This window comes from Ctenopharyngodon idella, chromosome 24, assembly GCF_019924925.1.
Source record: "Ctenopharyngodon idella isolate HZGC_01 chromosome 24, HZGC01, whole genome shotgun sequence".
In the NCBI taxonomy this organism is placed as follows: Eukaryota; Metazoa; Chordata; class Actinopteri; order Cypriniformes; family Xenocyprididae; genus Ctenopharyngodon; species Ctenopharyngodon idella.
In genome coordinates this window covers 5,998,314-6,014,780 of record NC_067243.1, presented here as the reverse complement: position 1 = coordinate 6,014,780, position 16,467 = coordinate 5,998,314, and the positions used below count along the sequence as shown (strand labels likewise).

The 16,467-nt window shown below is 34.5% G+C and overlaps 1 protein-coding gene across 1 annotated transcript; it reads right to left on the bottom strand.

The window, feature by feature from the left end:
• Positions 1 to 2,281: 2,281 nt before the first annotated feature.
• On the bottom strand, positions 2,282 to 15,214 carry bbs4 (Bardet-Biedl syndrome 4). The gene is made up of 16 exons (XM_051884888.1): positions 15,107 to 15,214; positions 14,468 to 14,519; positions 13,651 to 13,730; positions 13,513 to 13,576; positions 12,081 to 12,192; positions 11,893 to 11,965; positions 11,197 to 11,250; positions 10,885 to 11,012; positions 6,500 to 6,554; positions 5,797 to 5,865; positions 4,285 to 4,437; positions 4,032 to 4,203; positions 3,852 to 3,921; positions 3,624 to 3,768; positions 2,891 to 3,098; positions 2,282 to 2,812 (listed from the first exon to the last, which is right to left on the bottom strand). The coding sequence occupies exons 1-16, from the start codon at positions 15,128 to 15,130 to the stop codon at positions 2,670 to 2,672; spliced, it is 1,602 nt and encodes a 533-aa protein (XP_051740848.1). The 5' UTR covers positions 15,131 to 15,214; the 3' UTR covers positions 2,282 to 2,669.
• Positions 15,215 to 16,467: the final 1,253 nt, after the last annotated feature.

The window sequence follows — 16,467 nt, the reverse complement described above, 5'->3', positions numbered from 1 at the left end:
AAGTATATAATTTTTTATTTTTTTTTAGAAAATGAAGATGGTTTCTCTAGATAAGACCCTTATTCCTCGTTGAACCCCAGTGAAGTCCACTATATGGAGAAAAATCCTGGAATGTTTTCCTCAAAAACCTTCATTTCTTTTCCACTGAAGAAAGACAGACATGAACATCATGGATGACATGGCGGTGAGTAAATCAGGAAATTGAACCTCTAGAGGGCGCAGGCTGATTGGTCCTTTACATGTAATCTGCAAGCAATCAAATCATTACGGCATGGCACAAGCTGATTGGCCTCTGCTGATCCAGCAGCCAATGAGATTGCTTGCTCAACATTTAAATAGTCTGGTTCAGTGTTTGCCATAAATCTAGTCATGCAGAGTTCCTCTGAACCCCTCCACCTCCCCAGCTCCACCTGCCTAGATCTGCTACAGGACTTATGTCTAGTTATGCAGCAGCAGCATTTCTTACATACTCACAGCAGCGTTTCTGTGTATATTAGTAGCAAGTCAATCCTTGCTCCACAACAGTGACATAGCAGATCTCGTTCACCAAGACCAAATACATTGACATTGCCATATTCAATAACATGCTAAAACTATTCCAAGAGTTGTCATGATTGAACTAAAATCAACTAACAATGTAACAGATACAACTTTATTATTAAATGCTGAAATTAACATTAACTAAGAGTGAAAATGCTTTTCAAGTATTTTTCATTGTTAGTTCATGTTAACAAATGGAACCTTATTGTAAAGTGTTACCTGCTTTTTATACAAAACTTTCGCAGGGGCGTTTCTTACGAGGAGGCAAGGGAGGCAGTGCCTCCTCAAAAAAACAGAGGATGAGAAAATAATTGATATTATAAAAAATAAAACAACGCAAAATATTACAAAATGTAAAAGTCACTCGTTTTTATAAAGTTCAATTCAATTCAATTCAATTCACATTTATTTGTATATATTTGTAAATATTTCACATTTATTTGTTTACAGAGAATGCATATCAACATTACAATTTGGAGACTGCAGTTAGCTAATAATGTAATAATTTAGGCGATTAACATACAATCACTGTTAGCAATTTAATTGGAGGTAGAAGCAAAGAGCTCCTGGAAAAATGAATTACATATTAACAATAATTAGGATTTATAGAATGTGAATGTGCGTGTTGATCCAGATGTTGCATCTTCTGAAGTCATCGCAGGAGTTGGCGCCGTCTCTTCCAAAGTTTTAGTCATCTGAGGTCTTCTTAAGAGGCTGGATCCAAACTGAAACTGATGTACTCTCTAGTCAGCTCGGGACGGGCGTCCCGAGGTGAAACAGAAAAGCAAATGGAGAATAATTAGAATAGCTGCTGTTCATAACATTAAGCAAAGATAGTCATGTGCAATTGATCTGATATGAGATGGATTATGTGAATGCTTGGCTGAAGAGATGTGTCTTTAATCTAGATTTAAACTGGGTGAGCGAGTCTGAGCCCCGAACATTATCAGGAAGGCTATTCCAGAGTTTAGGAGCCAAATGTGAAAACGCTCTCCCTCCTTTAGAGGACTTTGGACTTCTGGTTGTACCTAGGATAGCTGAGTTTTGTGATCTTAAAGAGCGTGAAGGATTGTAGGGCGATAAAAGATCGGTTAAGTACACAGGAGCTAAACCATTTAGAGCCTTATAGGTCATTAGCAGTACTTTATAATCGATACGGAACTTAATAGGTAAAGTAACCATGTCCAACAGCGACACCCGCAGGTGAAGTTACAGCAGGAGTCTTGCCTCCTCTGTCCCCATTGCCTTAAAACAGACACCCTAATGTGTGTGGTGGGTTTAATGGGGGGTAATTGAGAATGAATGGGGGAAAGTCACGTGAGAGGAGGCAATGCCTCCATCGTGCTTTGATTGGATATGATCAGTTATGATTGGATATGATTGGATTGTGTGATAAATCCTGCCTCGTTTTCGTGTGTATTCTCATTGGCCTGAATGAAGACAATGATGCTGTTAATGGGAAGACTAATTAAAAAGTAATTAAACAACTCAGTCATTTTACTGCTTTATGTCACATCAAAATCAAACTTGAAATGGCAGAAAACATGACGACTCCGGGGGTTTTTAGTTCGCAATCAGCTTTGTGAAACAAAGGTACATCCTCGTGTCTGTGACCTGTGTGTACAAGATGACTTCTGAAAAAAAGCTGAACATTAGTTCACAAATAATATATATTATTTAAATTGTTACTGCCTTTAGTTATTATTTTGGAATAAATGTAAAAATGCGCAAGAACACCAACTTGATGAAATTCTTACTTGGTTTTAATAAATACGACATTACATAGTTATTGCAAAAAAATACAAAACAGAATTATATTTGGTCTCTCTTCTTTATGTAGGCTAATGTTTATTTAACCAAGAAAATTAAGAATAACAGACATAAATTTACATTTGATATACAGTATATAAAAAAATGTGAGGACTTTGCCTCCTCATTTTAAAACACCAACGCACAAGACTGAATTTTCGTATGCAATTATAATATTTCTAAAGGTGGACAAACCTTTATTTAATGTAAAGAATCATTCAAACATCTAAAAATCTGTGATTGTAACCTGCACTTTAATGAAACTAAATATTATGCTGTACATTCATAAGTTATAAACCCCTTCAGTTTTGGAGAAAGATCTATTCAGCCACTGCTTTGGGTTTACTCTTCTTCTCTGTGAGTTTGGCCGGTTCGGCCGCCTCCTCTACCTCATCCTCATCCTCGGGGTCTCCGGGAGTGACTGTAGGGGGCGACGGGGCGCTGCTCACATCCGCCTCGGGCTCTGGAGAGAAAGGACGAGCATTAGGAAGAACCGAGCAGCCGTTATCAGTTTGTCAGTGTAAGCTGACGGGTTGTTCACCTGCGGTGATCTGCATGCTCTTGCTGTAGCCTGCGGCTGAAGACATGGCCTGACCCAGGGCCTGGTTGGTGCCCAGGGGCTGCTGGGAGCTGCTGGGTTTGCTGGAGGAGGACCGGTGGCTGGTCTTGCCATCTTTGCCCGGTTTGCTCCAGTACAGGTTCTCACCCGCCTGTAGAGCGGTGCCCATTTTCTGAGCCATCTCAACCATCTGTGTGAGAAAGAGACGAGATCGCCTGTGATTCATGGCAATGTGAGCATGTGTGTGAGAAACATCATTTTTACTAATTACCAATGCAAAAATAATTAAATAAATAAAAAGTACATTAAAGAGGCTAAATTATGCCCTTTACAAAGTCTTTATGTTGTTTTTGTGCTCTACTAGAACAAGTTTTCATGCTTGCATGTTGATTATTTTCCTCATATTCTCCATTGTTCAGCTCCTCTCTTCAGTCTGTCAGTAACGCTCTGTTTAGTTCCTGTCTCTATGAAGTTCCTCCTTCTGAAAAGCACAATGTGCTCTGATTGGTCGGCTGGACCAGTGTGTTGTGATTAGTCAAGCGCTTCGTGTGTGTTTGAGGAAATGTCCCACCCCTTTCCATAACTGCCAGTTTTAACACACCACTAACTAACTCGACCAGGCCCCGCCCCTTTATTTGCATTGGCCGGGAATTATTTAAATGAGGGATATTTATCGTTCTTGGTGTGAACGGGCTTTAAGACTAGGCGTCAGTACCTCTGGGTCAAACTCGGTGTTGCTGTTGTTCTCAACCTGAGCGTTGACTTTTCTCTCCATCTCCTGGTACTGCTGCAGCGCGGCCTTCTTATCGCCCTGATTGTACAGGAACACTGCGAAGTTCAGGTTCACCAGCGGGTTTGACCTGTCAGGCAAAATTCACTCACTTAAACTCAACTAGTTCTGCATTAGCTCATGTACACTGTAGATCAGGGTTCGAGAACATACTCATCCAGCTGAACCGCCTGCTCGTAAGACCTGCGGGCGTTATCGGCGTCATCCAGATTGGTCAGGGCAACTGATGAGTGTCAGAGCACACATAATCATCACATCAAACTGGATTCTCACATTTACACTGTTCTTTAAGGATCATGACTAATACAAGTGTGATGTATGTGATATATGTACCGGCCAGAAGCATGTAGAGGTCACTCATGCGTGGCCGCAGGTTGATGGCAGCGCTCAGGAAGTGGAAAGCTGATGCGTACTGCTGCATGGTGAGATGAACCAAACCCAGATTATACAGGATCTTCCAATCAAACGGAGACAGATAGTTTGCCCTCTTCAGACAGCTGATGGCCTGGAGGAGAGAAGCAGGAGGGACATGAACTCAACATGGGATCAAAGGTAGAAGATGTTATAGTGATCGTCTGTAACTCACAGCAACGTATTTCTTTTTGCCGAAGAAGCACATCCCGATGTTATTCCAGAGCGGGGGGCTCTCGGGGACGCCGTATGCCGCTACACGATACTTGTTCATGGCCACGTCATAATCTCCATGAGTCTGCATCATACTGCCGGCGGCGAGGATGGCCTGAACACACACAGATGAGGAAGAACAGATTGGGTGGAGGCAAGAAAATAAAAAAACCCCGATATTTAAAATAAGCATGTTTTCTTACAAATTCTCAAATATTTTTTAAATTAAGGCTTCCAAACAAGGGGGCCTCAAATGACTTAAAGTTATTTAACCCTCTGGTCCTCTTCGTTTAGGGGTCACACTTGACTCCTTTGAGGTCAAAAGTAATTCGAAGCCTATGTAACTTTTTATTCTCAGGAAAACCAATGAAATATATTTTTGTTCAATAATATTTTTTGATTATTATTTAAAATGTTGAGATTATTTTATGATACTATGCAATATTTATACAATTTTTATTAGCTATTTTTCCCCATTGAAAATAATACACATTTTCTAATATATTTTTAAATTATTTTTCAATTAAAGCAGTATTCCACGTTAAAATAGAGACAAGGCATTTTTTTGAAGGTAGATTAGTGCCATCAGGTGGGAGTAAAAAAACCACTAGATGCCTGTATAGTTTTTATAAATTATCTAGTGTTTTTAGACATAAAAACTAATTTTTATTAAGTTGTGGATTTGGATTTATACTCAGACATTCTCAAAGACTACTTTTTGTCAAGGTTTATATATATAATTTTTGAAATGTTGATTTGAAGTGTCAGTTTTTGCATTAATTTTACTACAGTCAAATCTGAACATAGGACATTTTGTTACACATAACATCAAAATTCAATAAAAATGGTGTCTATTTTACACTCTTGACATTTTAGAGTGTCACCCCTTCATTGCTGTGCACTTTTTTTTCTGCACAGTGGCTGAATTATAGTTTGTACCACCAAAAGATTTTTTGTATTTTTTCATATTGCCTATTCATTTCATCATTTTTGACCGCGAAGAAACCAAGTGTGACTATTTTTTTTCGACCCTTTAACGTATCCGATTCATGTCCATGATTTTTTTGTGTGTTCACATAGCTAATGCAACAAAAGTCACCAAGTGTCATCCCATTCCGATGAAGCAAAAAAAAAAAAAAAATGTAAAATTTCAATTTTCTGTCATTTTTGACCGAAGTGGAGCAAAACAAGCATTAAAATATGCTAAAATGTTTCAAATAGTGGACAATGGGGGGACTTGAAATCAAAAAGACTGAGATTCACTGATTTAAATATAGTATTTTTATACATAATTGTAGTATTTATTAAACTAATTGTTTTCAGACATTTTTTCCATGATTTTTGTCACTGTATAATAAGAAATTGCAAAAAAAATATACATGTTGGGACACATAATAGTAATGAGAACACACACACACACACACACACACACTCAATGTCACTGACTCTAGGGGTTGGTGAAACTGCATCCCACCTTGAAGTTATTGGGGTCGTACGTCAGAGCGTTCCCGAGGTGCTCAAAGGCTTTCTGGTATTTCCCAAGCTAATGAGAGAGAAGACAGAAGTAAACACCAATAGCAGATACATTTACTGTGTTTTTACATTAGACAGTATTGTAAAACTCATTTCTAAAGTCGGTGGTGTTTGCCCGTGGAAAACTGAAGCTAGAGTGTTGTTATGAAGTTGCTAAGGTGTTTTCTGTCGTTTTTTTAATGTTGCATAAACTTAGCCAGTGAGATAAGAACTAGTGTGATCAACTAGCAGTTAAACAAGAGGTAATCACTCTTACTTTTCTGATTCAAATTAGACCATTTTCAACCATTTTATGTAAAAAGTTAGGACCAGTTTTGAAGCAAAAAATTAGATGACTAACTTTCAAGACTATTCTAAGCAGTTTATGCAACTGGCCACAGGGTGGTTTCTAAGTCCACCTTAAAGTGTCTAGCCTTTAATGCAAATCTATGCGATTTTGCCATTTTATCATCCACCAGACAAACATTTTAAATCTGCTCACTTAAGAAAAGTATCACATTTTCAGGGTTAGCAGTTTGTTCAAATCTGAATTTGATCATAAGAATGAGTATTAGTAGAAATACCTTCAAAATAAACTCCACTAATCATCATGTTTTCTGTGTTTGAAATGGAACTGAAGGCATGAATGATTTGTCGTCACTCACCTGCATGTACAGCAGTCCCAGCGTGGTCAACAGCTCTGTGTTCTCCGGAGAAAATCTGAGAGAAATCAGAAATCAAGAGAGGAGAAATTATATTTTGCTTAAAGAAAATTAAGCATGTTTGGTTCTAATTGTCATTGAATCCCAATCGTTTTTTTGTCAGCCGAACCCTTTTTGACCTAAAATGTCTACTTGAAGGCCCCCTGAAATTTTAAGTTAATGTTTTAAAATAATAACAAATTCATATGTTCACAGTTTCCTCATGTTGATTAATAGTTACATGACATTCAGGTAAAAAAAAAAAAAAAAAAAAAAAAAAAAATTAATAACAATTAATATTTTATTTAATTTTTTTTAGTATGTGTTTAATTGTGATCGTTTTTACTTGATTTTTTTGTATTTAATTTTTATTGTTTTTATTTTAAACTTGTGTTATTAACTAATTAAACTATTTATTTATTTTACATTTTCATGATTTTATTCATTACCAGCTTTTTAATAAACTCACAAACCAGTTTGGGAAACCCTGCTGTGATACAAATAAATAAATAAATAAGATTATATATATATATATATTGTTTAAATAATATATCATTACTATTATATATATATATATATATATTCACACACACACACACACATATATATATATATATATATATATATATATATATATATATATATATATATATGTTGATTAATGGTCACATGACATTCAGGTAAACAAAATATTTTAATATTTAATTAAATTTTTTTAGTATGTGGTCACATGACATTCAGGTAAACGAATAAAATATTTTAATATTTAATATTTTATTTAATTTTTTTTAGTATGCGTTTCATTTTGATTGTTTTTATTTTAAAATTATTTAATTAATTAATTAAACATTTTTATGATATATATTACTTATTTAATTATTGTTTAAATAATATATCATTACTATATATATATGTTTTTATTATTAAGGACATATAATATATATAAACCTTAATAAAATCAGATAAAACAAAATTAAAGGTTGAATAGGAAAATTCTGTCATAAATTACTCAACAAATAACGCCTTATAATTCAATATTTTTGATTTATGTCACCATTCACTTTCATTGTATGGAAAAAGAGCAGCCTCAACATTGAGCTAAACATCTTTTGTGTTTCACAAAACTAAAAACTAATAAGCAAAGTATCACACTTCAGTCGAATCAGATTGAGTGGGTGGTTTGGGTCTCAGGTTACTGTAATCTGATTTAAGTCTAGCTTATTAGCTGCTGTTCCAGGACTAAACCATATTGATTCAGAAACACGTCCTGCTCGACTCCATCACATTGTGTCAGGTGACACGGAGATGCCACACTTGAGAATGATGAAAGCAAGTGTTTTCTCGTGTCTCAGACTCCTCCATCACGTGTGAGTTTGAGCGGCTCATGCCAGCAGCGGGCTGTTATTAATTCATGCTGGCTGTGAGTCACATCTTCCCGCTATGGTGAGGTGAAGCGGGTGGAAACGTGGCCGCTGAAAGCTCCTCTCATTACGGAGCGTCCCACTGCTGCACGTTACTAATTCATCAGCTCAGTGGGAGGGCTGCGATAATGAGGAGATCTCAAACACACACACGCTTAAAGCTCCCCGCGGTTCTCTGATATCTGAGCCAGACGCACAGACAGAGTGTGTGTGGACAAGGGGAGGAGAATTTTTCACAGTCATCTCCATTTCTGCTCTCCGGGAAGAGAGGAAAGTCAACAACAGTAATCAAGAGTCATCAAATCGTTGGATTCCCGCTGAGAAAAGCAGATTAGTGATTCCTTTTGCACTTTCATTTGTTGAATGCTAAAAAAAAAAAACGTGTCTTTGTAGGAGTAGCTGACCCAAAAATAAAAACTCTGTCATTATTTATTCACCTTCAGGTCCAACTCCAAAAACTTCCTATAAAGGAGAACACGTTGTATGTTTTCTATGCAATCAATGTAAATGGAGCTCCAGAATATAAAGCATCATAAAACATAAGGACTAGCGTCGTTTGCCATCACTGACGTCCCCAATCAAAAGAAAGAGATAAGAAATTATATTATGCTTTAAGATAATGAAGGCTATTTTTAAGAGCTTTTGCATTCTGACATTATTTTGATTGCAATAAAGCATTATTATTATTATTTTTTCCCAAATACTCATTATCATTATCATTTTTTTATTGCCATGATGCAAATAATTCTTATTTTTACTATATACTGTAAAAAATATTTTAACTGTAAACTATTTACACATTATATATATACACACACACACACACACACACACGTATATATAAAATAATTACTATTATAAAAATATATATTGTCAAAAATATATTTTATATTTGTACATATTTTTGTAAAAAAAAAAAATCATTAAAAATAATATTAAATTACACATTAAATATTACATTAAGAAATATTAATTATTATTATTATTATTATTTAAATATATTGTCAAATATAAATTCAACTATATATAGTTTAAAATCACTTTAAATTATATATAAAAATAAATATATTGTCAAATATAAATATAACTATATATAGTTTAAAATCACTTTATATTTTTTATATATATAATTACTATTAAGATATATATTGTCAAAAATATATATTTAAATTGTAAACTATTTACGCAATGTACACTTTTTGTAAAAAAAATCATATTAAAAATAATATTAAATTACACATTAAATATTACATTAATAAAGAAAATTTAAATTAATATATTTTAACTACTATCATTAAAATATATATTGTCATATAAATACAAATATATATAAATTGTAAACTATTTACACAATGTACACATTTTGTAAAATTTAAATTACACATTAAATATTACATTAATAAATAAATAATTATTATTTAAATATATTGTCAAATATATTTAAATAATACTTTAAAGTTTTATATATATATATATATATATATATAAAGCTATCATATGACTGCACAAGTAATTCAGACTACTGTTATTATAGATTTATGGTGCTTTTACATCTCTTTAGAGCTTGACAGCCGTTGACTCTATTAGTTGTATGGAAAAGAGCAGCAGGAAGATTTAGCCTACTTTTGTTTTCCACAGAAGAAAGAACATCATGCGGGTTTGGACAACATGAGGGTGAGTAAATGACAGTTTTTTTGGTGAACCGTCCCTTTAAGGAGAAAAGACAGACTACTTCAGCAAGTCCTCAGGGTTTTCTGAGAGGACTTGAAAGACAAAGAGAAAGATAAAAACGAAGAGGTAGAGAGAGAAAAAGAAAAGAGTGAGGTTAGAGCGGTCACAGTGAGACAGTAAATGTGATTAATTACAGCTATGAGCGCTTCACTGATCCCAGCATGCTTTGCTGCCTTGGGCGTCTTATCTGCGCCGTGGCAGAGCGACACGCTGAGAGCGTCTCTAGGCGTCTGAAGTTCCTCTCTGGCAACAAAACTCTGTCTCGTACATCTTTACTCACGTTGTGCAAAACATGACCGAAAATCTGTTGAAATGCATTCTGGGTAAATCACTACAAAACACTCCAGACACTTCAAGAGGAAAATAAAGTGTGTTTGACTCTTTAAGTCAATTGTGACTGGTGACAAAACATACAATAAAACACGTTTGGAGGTCTCAGCGCTCGAGTTATGAGGCTTCAGATCCGAACGTTCACGACTCGCGCCAGAGCTGCAACACGAGCTTCATGAACTCCACATGAAAATGCACATTGCATGATGTGCAAGTAAGAAACATAAAAACATATTTGAGCAAAAACTTTGCTAAACTAGTGCAAGAACTACATGGATTTGTGGACCGTAGTGCAAAATGTTAAAAAAGTAATAATAAATAGTAATAATAATAATAATAATTTGTACACATTAAATATTAAAATAATTTAATTAATTAATTAATGCCAAAAATAATTACATTTAATAAATAATAATAAATTATAATATTATTATTATTATTATAATATTATATTATAATAATTATAATAAAAATATATAATATTATATATATATATATAATTTATTACATTTAATTTATATATATATATATATATATATAAATGATTATATATATGAATTAAATTTAATAAATTATATATAATAATTTATACATATAATATTAATTTATATATATAATTTATTAAATTTAATTAATACATTATATATAATAAATAAATATATATAATAAATAAATAAATAAATAAATAATATATATATATATATATATATATATATATATATATATATATATATATATACAGTTAAACCAAGAATTATTCAGACATTTTTGATATTTTTGATATATTTGATATATTTTACTAGTGGGTGCAGGACACTATAGTTCATTTATATAAATATAAAAGTGAGGATGTGTATTGAGACGTACTCCACAGCGCTCTTGTAGACGTCGATGGCTTTCTCCGTGTCCCCCTGCAGTAAGTGGATTTTTCCCAGCATCATGTAGGTCAGATCGTGTTTATTCAGCTGTAATGCCAAGTTTAACTGCTCTTCTGCCTGCAGACACACAGAGAACATGTTTAACACAACATTACATAAATTAAGGCCGTTTCATCACTGCTAAATCTGGAATATTTTGCACAATCAATAAAAGTAAAGGAAGAGTGTTAAATAACATATGTACTACCACAATAATATGGCAAATATTCATAAAGATATGACTGAATGATCAGTATCTTACACTCCTGAAGTCTTTGGTGTAGATGTAGCAAACGCCGAGATTATGGCTGATCTCCTGCAAGGAAAAAATAATAAAGTACAGGTGAATAAAGTGTAAGTTCATACTATTTTTTTCATTCCTTCAAGATTTCATTATTTCCTCATGTCACAAAAACACTGAAATATAAAGAATATACTCTTTTCCGTCTAATTAAAGTGCATGGTAACTGGGGCTGTTAAGCTTCAATAGGACTTAAACTAAAAAATTATGAAATAATTAATTATTTAATTAAAATAATATAAATGAAATAAATATTATAATAATAATAGTGAATAAAAATAACTAACTAAATACACAAAAATACAAAACAACTCCTGAATTAACAATAAAATATAAACCCTAACCACTAAATTAGCACATTTAAATGAATAAATACCATATAAAAAACTTTTTTTTTTTTAAATACATAAAATACTCACAAATATACAGTATAAACCCAAACCCCCACCTTAACATTAATAAATAAATAAATAAAATATACAATATAAACCCTGACTCTGACTTAACCATTTAAATAAATAAGTAAATAAATGAATATTGTCACTGTGGAGCAAAACAACAGCATATTGATCTGGAACAAGATAAGGGCGAGTAAATAATAAAAGTATTTCATTTTTTAGTGAATAATCCATTATCCGGACACTGATGTGTACTTACCCAGTCTTTCTGATTGAGACGTGCTGCTTCATTATAAACCTCAATAGCAGCTTTGTGCTTCCCTAACAGGAAACTAAACACAAAGTAAACCGTTCATCAAATGACACATTTCTATTCAGTTTGCATGTAACCAGGTTAAATGGACACACCATGTAAATACAGATTTGTGTATGTGAAATGGTGCTTACAGCGATCGCGCCACTTGTTTGAGGTTGTCTGAGCTTTTGGGGTTGAGGATGGCACAACTCTGAAACAACTCCAGAGACTGCTGGATCTTCCCTTCTAACCGCATGATCAGAGCTGCACAGACACACACTGCAGTTATTCACCAGAACACCAGAGTACTGCTTACTGCACAGTAATCTGTGTACTGCATACTACCGTTTAAAGCTAGTATGTGATTTTATATATATATATATATATATATATATATATATATATATATATATATATATATATATAAAGCTTCGAAATTTAAAGGGATAGTTCACCCCAAAATTTTGTCATTATTTACTCACCCTCATGTTGTTCTAAACCTCTATGAGTTTCTTTCTTGTTGAGCACAAAAGAAGATATCTTAAACCTATAATTTTCACAAGATGTAATATAAGTCTCTTGTGTCCCCAGAATGTGTCTGAAGTTTCAGCTCAAAATACCCCACAGATCATTTATTATAGCTTGTCAAATTTGCCCCTATTCGGGTGTGAGCAAAAACACGCCATTTTTGTGTGTGTCCCTTTAAATGCAAATGAGCTGCTGCTCCCGCCCCCTTTCCAGAAGAGGGCGGAGCTTTAACAGCTCGTGCTTCGGTCGCTCAACAACAACAAAGCTGGAGAATCTCACGCAGCCAAAATGAGGATTGTCAGTAACGGTGTTCAGCCTTACATTGTTCAAACCGGAGTCGACACTGATGGAGAGACTCAGGAAGAAGTTACAACTTTTAGGACGTTACTGAATGGTTAGTGGATAAATTTATGTAGTTGCTGTGGAGTTGATTCAACTCATCGACTAGCATGTGCCGTCATGTTAATCTTTTGTGCAAATCCAGTGTTGAATTGACCCTCGTTTGTGAAGCAGTCCGGCGTAAAATGACGGCATGACAACAACACTCTACTACAACAACTCTTCCTCTTCTCTAAAACAGCCCAACATGGCCTCACACCCTTTGTTGTGTGTTCTCGGGGGCGGGGTTTATGTAAATTTTGGGGTTTGTGATGTCACTAACCCAGGAAGAAGCTCGTCATAGTCCCTACCAGTGATTTGTAAAAAGTGATTTCTGTAAAAGAAAATATCTCCCTTTGCATTGAACTTTGAGCGTCGTAACTTTGCAGATGTTGTTTATGCTCAAACAGCAACATTACACACTAACTAAAGTTAATTTTTTCATACTATGGAAGTCAATGGGTGCCGTCAGCTGTCTGGTTCCCAACATTCTTCAAAATATCTTCTTTTGTGTTCAACAGAAGAAAGAAACTGATTTAGAACCACTTGAGGGTGAGTAAATAATGACACAATTTTCATTTTAGGGTGAACTATCCCTTTAAGAGTCATAGTCGAACTGTATGTAACACTGAGTACATCAGAGTAATTGAATATGTTTACAGTGTATTTTTCACTGACCTTGTACATACACTGCATATTCACACATGCCTTGAGTTTCATGCAGTTGTTCTTTAATAATGGCCTGAAATCAGAAGCGACACAAATCAGTTATTATCAAGAGCAGTCTACAGTCTCTGTAGGATGTTCAGGTTTTACCTTGCAGGTCTCATAATCTTTGCGGATGTAATGCAGATGTATAAGCCAGTTTCTCCTCTCCAGAATGGGAAGCTCAGGAGCTGCAGACAGAGGAAAAACAAACTGTAGAGATCAATCTATATATATGTACAGTGGTCTAGACACTTAAAAATATCACTGCCAATTCTGCAGGATCTTAATATTCACTTTTCTTCATCATGTTTGAAGTCTAAGTATGTCTGTCAAATGTTTTGCTTGTAACGTGTGTTTGCAAGGACATTCAGACATTTTAAAGTGCGACTTAACTGTTCAGAATTTTTTTTGGGCCAAAGATTAAAGACATGAGCCTGATTCCACATAAAAAGCTGTTTCATCTTGTGTAGGACATTAACTGGTCTAATCTTGAAAATGCAAATATCAAAGGCGGCATTGAAAATCAGCTTCTATTTTGGATATAGAGGGCAGAGAGGCATGCTGTGCGCCGCAGTGGTCTCTTCTCGCAATGGGGGGCCACACAAGACTGCTCATCCCAAATCCAGCGGGCCCCAGAACAAAAGGAGCCCGTCCGCTGTGACATGCAGCGTTTGCATCTTCCTCCGCTTGCTTACAAGCCCCCTGGCAAAATCTGATCTCAATCCGTTCTATTCCTGGACAGACTTTTCCCTGTGAGCCATAATCCTCTTCACTGGAAAATGGGGCCGAAGGCGAGAATAAAGGCAAACAGCGCCACCCACAGGATGAATGGATTCAGTGGAACCTCGAAAATGCTTCTGTTTTGTGTTGCAGTACTTTATCATTTAAAATGTAATTTTATTATAAATTTATACAGATTCCTGACCTTTCTTCGGACGAGGTTTCTTGAGGTCTGTGGCCACAGGCAGCTGCACATCCTACACACACAAAAGTGTAAATATGTCAACATAATCAATCATATCCTGTGTGATAAAATTATATGAATTCAATGCTGCATGTCTTATTGTTGTGCACTTCATACACTTTGGCTGCTGACAAATATTGTGCATTTAATATTTAATTTTATGTCAGGAGAAGCCATGAGAATAATCATGTTCTGGCGTAATATTTTCAGAATAAAGACAGCATAACAAATACGATGATACAGTTTACTGGCATTAAAATGTCAAGAAAAACAGTTAGAATGCAATAAATCTTAACGGTCCTTAAATAGACTTGATTTTCTGTTCAAAATATAAGCTTATTTTGATTTTGAGGTAAGTCTGTTTTGCTTTTCAAGATTCAACGAAATATAGATAAAACACAGCCTACTTTTGTTATTTAAAATGTCAGTCTTTCAGATTGTTTTCTCTTTGTAGATGTAATTAATCTGACGAACAAGTAAATCACGAAGAATAGCGGTTACAGACTACCACAAACCACCATAAAGAAGATATTTGTTCATATTAAAGGCATTAAATACAAGCGTTTTTGTCTTTTAATGAAAATATCCATCATTTCTCACCGTTTTCATCCCGTCGTCCGCCATCGCGCTCCTCTCCTTCTCACTTCCGGCGGACGCTTCTTTCTCTATGGCAACACCGGGACATCCGTGACCACGTGATTTGACATATATAAACAAGTCACTTCGGATTACAAACCATATATATTATAACCAGTGAGGGTTTGCACATATATGTTGGGCATACATAAATAAGACAAACTGTCAAAGTATAGATTATTAGTTTAATTAAGAACAAAAGTGTGCAAAATACACAAAGGGATTATTTTCATCCATTTCCCAGCAATTCATAAACGAAAAATAACGAAATACAGTCATGATATCTGACTAACACAACTGATAAACTCATCAGGTGTGTAAAATGTCACATTTAGCAAAATTTTGATTGTCAACTAAATGTTTTACAAATTGGATTGTTACAGACACACTTAATGGACCTAATTTTTGACCTTTTTAACCAATGTTATGTTAATTAAAGGGTTAGTTCAACAAAAAATGAAAATTCGGTCATTAATTACTCACCCTCATGTCGTTCCACACCCGGAAGACCTTCGTTCATCTTCAGAACACAAATTAAGATATTTTTGATAAAATCCGATGGCTCAGTGAGGCCTGCATCACCAGCAATAACACTCCCTTTTTCAATTCCCAGAAAGCTATTAAAAACATATTTAAAACAGATCATGTGACTACAGTTGTTCAACTTTAATATTATAAAGTGGAGAGAATGCTTTTGTGCGCCAAAAATAACAAAATAACTTTATTCAACAATAGCTAGTGATGGGCGATTTCAAAACACTGCTTCATGAAGCTTCGGAGCTTTACGAATCTTTTGTTTTGAATCAGTGGTTCAGAGCGCCAAAATCACATGATTCCAGTAAACGAGGCTTCGTTAAGTTTTGAAACTTCAATAGTTCACGTGACTTTGGCAGTTTGATTCATGCTCCAAACCACTGATTCGAAACAAAAGATTTGTAAAGCTTCAAAGCTTCATGAAGCAGTGTTTTGAAATCGCCCATCACTAGATATTGTTGAATAAAGTCACTCATTTGTTATTTTTGCCGCACAAAAAGTATTCTCGTCACTTCATAATATTAAGGTCGAACCACTGTAGTCACATGATCTGTTTTAAATATGTTTTTAGTAGTTTTCTGGTCATCTGAAAGTGTTATACTGTCAATGCAGGCCTCACTGAGCCATCGGATTTTATCAAAAATATCTTAATTTGTTTTTTGAAGATGAGGGTGAGTAATTAATGACAGAATTTTCATTTTTGGGTGAACTAACCCTTTAAACAAACAAAAAAACAAAAAGACATGGTGTCTGCCTGGATAAAATCTGGTTTCTTTATACATCTGCATAGA